The sequence below is a fragment of the Berghia stephanieae genome, chromosome 1, assembly GCF_034508935.2.
Source record: "Berghia stephanieae isolate SIO BIC M18660-M18661 chromosome 1, UCSD_Bste_1.3, whole genome shotgun sequence".
NCBI lineage: Eukaryota > Metazoa > Mollusca > Gastropoda > Nudibranchia > Aeolidiidae > Berghia > Berghia stephanieae.
In genome coordinates this window covers 127,883,910-127,894,268 of record NC_088360.1, presented here as the reverse complement: position 1 = coordinate 127,894,268, position 10,359 = coordinate 127,883,910, and the positions used below count along the sequence as shown (strand labels likewise).

Sequence of the window (10,359 nt, the reverse complement as noted above, 5' to 3'; positions counted from 1 at the left end):
CGTCACTCAGGTCATTGTTGATGATTTTGCCATCCGCGTTTATGAGTAATGCTCACTGAACTGTATTAACCCGACTATAAACGTTCATGGATACACACAGTTTTGTGTGTTGGTCCGTTATACTTCCGGATGGCAATGTTATGAGCTTCTTACCCAAGCGCATACTATCTATAGATCGCTCCCATAGCACCCAGAATTGACACCGATTTCTTTGCTTTTGAGGTGAGTGCTCTACCACCGAGCTATTTATTGTAACCTTCACTGCAGAACAAACAAAAGGAGAAATAAATATTAGTCTTTCAGAGTCATAAAGCCCATGGAGCCGGTGTTTTTCCCGGTATCTATAGTGTACATTGGACATAGCAATTGCTTGCTACCCTTTTGATAGGATGATAGTCTACCGCAAAATACTTTCCGCCAGATATGACAGACTCAGCTACCCAATCACTGCTTTGTGTTCAGGGAGGTAGGAAAAAATTAATCTCAACTTCACCCGAGATCGATCTCTACTGTACCTGTGAAGCGAGTGCTCAACAAACCTGGCTATTGGGACTCCCAATGCAGAACAAACCATGTGATAATAGCTTGGGTTGGAAGAAAGCCTGACCGTGATTATTATTATTATTATTATTATTATTATATTATTATTATTATTATATTATTATTATTATTATTATTATTATTTTGAGTTCAAGAAACAAACTCATTGTCCTCAATAAAGGCATATATTCTAACTCAAGTGAATCCACCATCCCACATTGTCATGTCCTACTTATCGCTACGACTACACATTATTTACGCAAGTTTAGCCTGAAGTCCACAACACACTGATTGACATGCTTTGTCCATAGTTAGTTACTACCTAGCCATAATATCGCCATTTCTTATGGTGCTTTGCGTTTAAAATGAATAGCCCTGTAAACAGATCGTGTTCCCTTATTCGCTTTTTGTGGAGATACAAACCAAAATGGACAAAACAATATCCAACACATTTCCACGACAGTCAACTTGACCACAGATCACATGTGTTGTGTTGCAGGTAATAAAAGTCTCTTATTATTTCTTTTTTTTTTTAAACAAGCAAACGTGTTTCATCGAATTCATTTAACTTGATCATAATTTTTGGCTACTTCACCAAGTATCAGAAAAGGGAACAGGCATTGATGTTAGATAAAGATCTGATCAAGTGTGTACTAAACAGTGTCAAACAAAGCAGAAAGAACAAATTATAGAAGGAGAAAAAAAAACTATCTTGTATCTTTCTTTCTGCTTTATTTGGCGCTATTTCACACACACTTTTTTCAGATCTTTGCTTCTTACACACACCTGCAGATACGGCAATTTCAAAGTGACGCCTTGGTCTAGCGTAATATATTCATCTTTAAATATTATGCGACCTATCAAACCCCATATTTTATTGCAATTTTATAGTTTTTATATTCACTTGAGTTAGAATATATGCCTTTATTGAGGACAATGAGTTTGTTTCTTGAACTCAAAATAATAATAATAATAATAATAATAATAATAATAATAATAATAATAATAATAATAATAATAATAATGAAATTTATTTATATTGCGCCCAATCCTCTATACAATAAAGCTCTAGGCTCATAACAATAACATCAATCCATTCAAATCTCTCTCTCTCTCTCTCTCTCTCTCTCTCTCTCTCTCTCTCTCTCTCTCTCTCTTTCTTTCTTTCTCTCTCTATCTATCGATCTCTCTCTCTCTCTATCTCTCTATCGATCTCTCTCTCTCTCTCGATCTCTCTCTCTCTCTCTCTCTCTCTCTCTCTTTTCTCTCTCTCTATCTCTCTCTCACCTACAAAAACACACATACATACACTCTCTCTCTTTCACACACACACACACACACACACACACACACACTGTCTCTGTCACTTACATTTGACTTTCAACTCTATTTGCTTTATCTTGTTCATTCTGACATGGCTAAAACCACATTGACGCAATGAGTCGCATATTACATCCACGAAAAAAATGTCGATACACAACAGTTTAAAAGTTGTTTATCTGGAACATTAATTTTCAAAGCAATTATGCCAATAACATAGAATTTAAATGTATAATTTGTCAAACTCGTGCTTTTCCTGATTTTTGTTTGTTTGTTTTTGTTTTGTTTATTGTTTGTTTTTGTTTTTTGTTTGTTTGTTTTAGTTTGGGGTTTTTTTTCGTTTTTTTTTTGTTGTTTTTTTTTTGTTTGTTTGTTGTTTTTAAATATTTGCTTTGATTTGTTTGTTTTTGTTTTATTTTTGTTATTGTTATTATTATTGTTGTTGTTGTTATCTGTTTTTGTTTGGGGTTTTTTTTTTCTTTTTGGTTCTTTTGACAGAGTATCTAATTTCTTTTCTTGTGTGGTGCTAGTGTTCCTTCTAGTCTAGCTCATATGAAAAGCAATGATTATTTTTTGAAGGGACATTTATATGGAAAAATCTGACCCTACACCAGATTGTCTGTCTTCCCCTTTCACGTTACTTTTCTTCAGTTTTCATTGTTGCCTTATATCCTCAATTGTGGGGTCCTTGTTAAACAAGATTCTGGTTTCATATTTTTTTTTCCAATTCATTGATTTGACTACCTTCCTGAGCTCAGACTGACCACCGGCTCAACAAGACAAGAAGCTAGAGAAAATGCTTTGGCGGCCTTCAAAGTGTGGACACGGACTGGACTGGGCAATCGAGTGTGTGTTGATGGATATTCAAGCAGTGGAAAGGACTATGAAGAGGTAACATTTAGTCAAGCAAGAAAGGCACAGGGTTTTCACGATCGAATAAAGATTCAAAGATTCAAAACTTATTTTAGGCAGTTTGCCAATACAGATCACTAATCAAAACGTAATTACTTATATATAGATAATCCATCAATCACACTGCTGGTGCCAACAGGAATCGCCCCTGTTATAGCTTGGGTTAATATCATTATTACTCAATGAAAGAAACGAAAGTGCCGGAAACGTAAACTTGGGATCTACCAGGTCAAAGTGCCTTTCTAAAAGACTCGCCACATCATCCTTACATTATAATAAGAGTTCTTGAAAAGACGAATAGAATGAGGGAAAAGGAGGAAGGGGGGGGGGGGGGGGGGGCGTTTGATAAGAAGTGAGGCTGTTGGAGGTGAATGAATTGGGAATGAAAAGAGAATAAGAAGAAAGGGGAGGAAGGGTTGGAAGAGCGGAGTTGGATAGGGAGGAGGAGAAGGAAAAGGAGGAAGATACAATAAAAGTCTGATCTGCCCTTTTCCATAATTCACCCATTCGATGATTATCTCTCCAGCATATGGAAGCTTTGGATTTTGCTGGGCCTCACAAGATGGCGGAGACCGTGGCCTCTGTAGTGAAAGCTGGTCGGGATGTCAAGATTCTAGATGCAGCAGCAGGATCGGGGCTCGGAGGTGTCGCGGTTAGTATATTATGAGTTAGGCCACTCATCGTGTATTTTGTATTAAGCAGAATGCTGATATTGAAATACTCAGATATTGTTTGTTACTAATGTTGGTTATATAAAAAATACAACCTTATTGTTCGTTATGTGCTTTTGTTGTTCTTGTTGTTAGTGGTGATGATGAGGATGATGATATTGTTAGTCATTGCTGTCGTTCATTCTTATCTGATCCACACTGTTACAGGTTCAACTTCTGTTGTTGTTGTTGATGTTGTTGATGATGATGGTGTTGATGATGATTTTACATAATAATAGGTCCCTATATCTGTTATTTTTTAAACTTGCTTTTTTACGTTGAAATAAAGAAAAATTGTTGCTTCTAATCTCATTTCTGTAATTTGTGACCAATTAATTGTCTTAAAACGGCCAATGTAGGGTAGATCTAAGCTTAGACTAATGAAATTTGTGTTAAACGAAATGTATTCAATGTTACTTTAAACTTTTTAAAAACCTTCTCATTTTGATGTGTAAGCGACAGACTGTCATTTGAAATAATATGTTTCACCGACTCCATCTTCCAAATGTCCAAGGAACCTTGTCCGTTCCTCACAATTCAGTTTTGGCATGGTAAAGTTGTTCGGGTGTTAAAAGATCTTGACATATAAATTTTAGGATATCGAGATCTCGATATCAGAGCAAAGTAAAGATCTAGCATACATCATCAGAAAGCTAAATTTGTTGTCAATGAATGTGGAGAAATGTGCAATTTATTTGAACCTGAATGGGGAAAACTCGCTACAGCAATGCATTATTTTGTGTTCAGTTCCCGTTTTGCAAAATAAGGGCCATCAAGTTATTCTTTCAAACCACCATATTTCGCATAAAGTGATGTAAATATGAATAGACGGTTATATTCAGTACCATTGTAATCGTAAGCAGAATTTAATTTTCTTTAAAATGGTATATAATTCAATTTCCTTAAGTGCATATCAAAAATGTAACGTTACTTTTGATCACTGCTGTATTATATTGCATCATATTAAATGTTATCCCTCAGCTACATTACTTTGGCTACACAAACGTTGACGCGGTGGATGCGTCGAATGAGCTACTCAAACTGGCTGAGGCAAAACACGTATACAAGCAAGTAATGTGTCATTTCCTAGGAAACGAACCCATGCCTATTGATGATGGTAAGATATTATGACCACTTTCAAATCGAAGTACTTCACTCAGTCGTTCATAATTTCGTTTTTAAAAAATATTTTTATCGTGATTTTATATTTCTTATGACCCACTGCTCAATCTGGTATGTACCTTATCGAGGCGAGGCAGTTAAAATAGACCTGCCCAATACACACGTACTAAGAACAATTCGTAGAAATACGAATGTTGGTTCTGGTTACAGACCTTCTCTTTGACTCAATAAATTTTGTTGAAAAGGAAAGTTTAGTTCCTAAGAACATATGGAAGCATTTTTCTGGTCATGCTGAAAGCAAATTATGTTTTCTAAAGCTATTTAAAGTGACTTTTTCATCTCTTTTTTTGACCCTTGGAAACTACGAATTTTGAACAAATTCAAGTTTAACTCTGGTTTAGTCAAGGAATTTACCCAATGGAAACCGTACGGTGCTCTTATTGGCTAACCAACCAGCGGCCTCGATGAGAAAAATATCCGCCATTTTGATGTTGGCTGGGAATCGCGTTACTATAGTAAACAAGCGCTGATCGGCCGTTCATGAAAACAAGTTGCTGCTCGCTCGTTTAACTCAAAATTATTCAAAACGATCTCTCTAAAATGATATGAATGTGACTTCTTAAGGTTTTCTTCACGGTCAAAACCACACAACATTCTATTAATGATTACGTCCGAGGCAAAAAGGAATATTGACAGGTCGACCGAGAGTTGAACTCGTGAGACGACAAACATCAATGCGAAGTGTAGCGAGAGTCAAGCTATTGTTTGTCTTGTCCTATTCTATATAGAGAAAAGGATAAATAGTATAGCCTCGTGTGTGAGTGGTTGCGTGTCATAGTCTTGTTTTTAAATTGTTTCTGTTGTTTATGTGTGTAGTGATGACTCTCTCACACTCAATTTCAATGCCGAAAGAGGAATTCCCGCACACAAGAAAGGGGAATTGGGGTGGTATTTGGCATACATATTGTATAGTATCTAGTTCTAAATAGATAACTGATTAGAATTATATTATGATATATAAACACAATGCCAAATACAATTCCGAAGTTTCCTTATTTCAAATGAAGTAAAGCTCCAAAACCTAATGGTAGTGATTGTAGTACTGAGTGTTAGTGAGGTGATGTGGTGTTGGTTGTGGTTGTAGTTGTAGTAGTAATAGTGATGATGATGTGGTGGTGGTGATGATTGTAGTTGTAGTAGTAGTGGTAGTGATGATGATGTGGTGGTGGTTGTAGTAGTAGTGGTAATGGTAATGATATGGTGGTGGTGGTGGTTGTAGTAGTAGTGGTCGTGATGATGATGTGGTGGTGGTGTTTGTAGTAGTAGTGGTAATGATGCGGCTATGTGGTCTAGTAGTATGACACTCGCTTCCGGATCGGAAGGTCCTGGGTTCGAGCCTCACGCTCGGCGCATAGTTGAGTCCTTGGAAAAGGCTCTTTACTCACATTCTCTCACCGTACTCAGGTGTAAAATGAGTACCTGGCCGTTAACAGAGTTGTCTTTGTCCGAAAAATTGTAATATCGCCTAACAGGCGTCATGTCCCGTCCTACATGTTAAATGTTGACCAGGGACCCATTGTAAAGCGCTTTGAGCACATTTAGTAGATATTGCACTATATAAAGCTCAATTAAAAAAAAAAATATTTCAATGATGATGATATGGTGGTGGTGGTTGCAGTAGTAGTAGTGGTAGTGATGATAATGTGGTGGTGGTTGTAGTTGTAGTAGTAGTGATAGTGATGATGATGTGGTGGTGGTTGTAGTAGTAGTGGTAGTGATGATGATGTGGTTGTGGTGGTTGTAATAGTAGTTGTAATGGTGATGATATGGTGGTAGTGGTGGTTGCAGTAGTAGTGGTAGTGATGACGATGTGGTTGTGGTGGTTGTAGTAGTAGTGGTAATGGTAATGATATGGTGGTAGTGGTGGTTGTAGTAGAAGTGGTAATGGTAATGATATGGTGGTGGTTGTAGTAGTAGTGGTCGTGATGACGATGTGGTTGTGGTGGTTGTAGTAGTAGTGGTAGTGATGCTATTGTGGTGGTGGTTGTAGTAGTTGAGGTAGTGATGTGGTGGTGGTTGTAGTAGTAGCGGTGGTGGTGGTTGTGGTAGTAGTGGTAATGATGATGATATGGTGGTGGTGGTTGCAGTAGTAGTGGTAGTGATGACGATGTGGTTGTGGTGATTGTAGTAGTGGTAGTGATGATGATGTGCTGGTGGTGGTGTAGTAGTAGTGGTAGTGATAATGATGTGGGGCTGGTGGTTGTAGTAGTAGTGTTAGTGATGATATTGTGGTGGTGGTTGTAGTAGTAGATGATGTGGTGGTTGGAAAACACATTGCAGGTTATTATAATACATGATTACACACATTCTCTAACTTCATTTTTTGACAGCTTCGTTGTGCCATAAATATACGCAACAGTTTTGAAACATTTTATTGTGGATTTTGATATTGTTTGTTGTTTTTCTTGTGTCGTTATGTTGACATAGATACCGAATGAATGGTAATTACTACATTCTCAGCCAACAACAAAATGGCGCTGAATGCTTTCATTGGTGGACACTTTTTAGGCTTCGTACGTATTCTCATTCGTTTAATTCTATGGGTTTAGTACATGATCAAAATATGAGATTCCTTTCTGTCTCCTTTTTTTCTCTTTTTTTTTTCTGCGGGGGGATTATATTTAATCTTCGCACTCAATCATATCTCATAACTAGAAGTACATCTTGACATAATACCAGATAGATGCGGTGTCACGGGTAAATGTTAAATGTGAGTATAGATTTAAAAATAAATAATACCGGTTTGATTACGATTTTTATATCATGTTCTATGTGATTTACAAATACATATTTGTCCTTATGGGTGGCGCACGTGTAATACCTATTTCGAACAACACAAGCAGCCAGTTTATAGCCATCTTTTTCAATTATTCTTTTGCCGTGAATCAATTATATATATATATATATATATATATATATATATATATATATATATATATATATATATATATATATATATATTCATTCTTTCATTCATTCAATAATCTATGTACTTATATATGTTTTTAAAAATTACTTTTATTTGTACAAAAGGGAAAATTTGTCTTTAGAGTCTATTCCAAGGGAAGAATGGAATAACACAGGCGTCAGCCGCAATACAGCGCAAATTGAGCTAGAGCGAGGTGACTTGCTCAAGGCCACACAGTTGCAGGAGGTTTTCGAACTCGGTACCTTTCGAGTACCCAGCAAAGACCGTATCGCTGAGCCACACTGCCCCACGCTTTATTATTATTGTTATTTTATTATTATTGTTATTATTATTATTATTATTATCATTATTATTATTATTGTCGTTGTTTGAGTTATATATATATATATATATATATATATATATATATATATATATATATATATATATATATATATATATTGAATCGTGTTTGATACAAATATGGTACGAAAAGTGCTCGACATGTAGTAATGGAGCGAAATATTATTTAAAATATTTACCACAATGTTTGGGGCAGTCTACATCAATGTTTCAGGCTTAATTTGCCATCTTCAGGACTGATTTCTTCTTGAAGAAACAACAACAGTCAACAAAACAAATCAGTCCTGAAGATGGCAAATTAAGCCTGAAACATTGACGTAGACTGCCCCAAACATTGTGGTAAATATTTTAAATAATATATATAATATATATTATATATATATATATAATATATATATATATATATATATATATATATATATATATATATATTAATTCAACCTTCCAATACAGGTACCTATGACCTGGTTGTATTGAGTGGAGCAGTGGGAGAAAATCATCTCCCTGCTGAAGCGTTCGATGACTTGATTCGAGTTGTTAAACCAGGTAATGATTAGATTATTGGAGGAGTGAATGGTTCACGGGAGGATTAAAAGATTAATGGGATAATGAGTAAATTATGGATGAATGAATGGGAGGATTAATCAGTAAATTTTTAATCTGTTTCTTATCGACAAATAATTATAATCCAACCAGAGTTCAGGTCCTATCTAAAGGAGCAAAGAGAGGATGAAATGAGTACCTGGCTGTTGACAGCGTTGTCTCTGTCCTAAAAAAAAAAAATAATTGAAATATCGCCTAACAGACGTCATGTTTCGTTCTACGTGTTACGTGTTGCTGATGATCGGGGACCCCTTATAAAGCGCTTTGAGCACATTTAGTGGATATTGCGATATATAAACACCTCAATATTTATATTTACTTTGTTAATCTCAACATACTTAAGTGCCTGCTCCACTCACTTTTCTGAATTAACAATTAACCCCAAATACCGGAGCATACTCAATGTCTCAATCGTTTCTTTGTTACATGTTTGTGTTGAGAATATTGGCTATTAAGCTTAAATGCTGGCCAACTAACTTCGCGGCGTTTGTGTGTGTGTGTTGAACCTGTGACCTCAAGAAGTCGGGGGGGGGGGGGGGGAGAGAAAGCTCTAGTTAGACTATGGTTTGAAGCGACTTTTCTTTGGGGTCGTGGATAGCTCATACGATAGAGTCACGATCTCTCATGTCAGGCGCAGTTGTCGTACCAGTAAGGTCGCGGGTTCGAGCCCCCATCGCCGTCGCGAAGTTTCTATTCTCTGTTGACTTCTGGCACATCCTACTCACTTCATTTCTTGTTTACTACTAAGAGTTTACTACTTCCGCCATGGACCGCCAAGGAGAAAACCTAAGTGAAATCCACCCACCCAACTAGAGACCGAGATTATCGGTGATACAATTTAACAATAATAGCAACTTTCACTCACGTAATACCTAAGTTTTCCTTTTTTTTAAAGTTAAAAGAAAGAAAACAAAAATGAAGTTTCTTTTAGAATGAAGCAAATTAATAAACTAACCATTAATTATATAAGCACAAGCAAAAGACACTTGACATAACTTGTTTTGGGCCAATTCATTTGAGTTTAAAAGGATAAAACTGGGTAAAACTTATATAATAGAAATGACCAATATCTTTTAACATAGGTTAGCCAACATATGTGCATCATCAAAAATAAAGTAACGTCGACTCGAAAAACACAAGTCGTTTGTATCTAATACGAGTCATTTGTGCATGTATGTGTTTGTATGTAGCCTACATGAGTTTGGGATGTGTACGTATATCTGCCCACTGTACTATACTTGTATTTTATATTGGCATTGGCATCAATGTGAACCAACATGAATTTCCATTTCTTTGGACAATAAAGTTCTATTATTATTTTCATAATAATAATAATAATAATAATAATAATAATAATAATAATAATAATAATAATAATAATAATAATAATAATAATAATAATAATAAAATTAATAATAATAATAATATTAATAATAATAATAATATTATTATTATTATTATTATTATTATTATTATTATTATTATTATTATTATTATTATTATTATTATTATTATTATTATTTTTTTTTTTTTTTCAAGTAAAATTAGAGACAATGTGCTACAACTAAAATGGATACATTTTTCCTCCTTTTAAATCTACACATGTTCCAGACGGTCATATGGTGAATGTCTACCGTGAAGCAGCATCTCGAGTCCCATGGTATGGGGATGGCCTGGAGACGTATTTCGCCCAACAGGAGAAGATGGGCAGATGGAAAAGATTGGACAGGATTCTCTTTCCAAATTTCCTGACAGGAATGGAGGGCGTCGTTTTAATTCACCAAATTCTAAAATAAAATGAATACCAATATCATGCAAATA

General features: G+C 35.5%; 1 protein-coding gene across 1 annotated transcript; it reads left to right on the top strand.

The window, feature by feature from the left end:
• Window positions 1-751: 751 nt before the first annotated feature.
• Window positions 752-10,359, top strand: LOC144965454 (methyltransferase-like protein 27). The gene is made up of 6 exons (XM_078900817.1): window positions 752-1,039; window positions 2,619-2,751; window positions 3,299-3,424; window positions 4,464-4,599; window positions 8,389-8,481; window positions 10,150-10,359. Exons 1-6 carry the CDS (start codon window positions 906-908, stop codon window positions 10,332-10,334), a joined length of 807 nt encoding a protein of 268 aa, XP_078756943.1. The 5' UTR covers window positions 752-905; the 3' UTR covers window positions 10,335-10,359.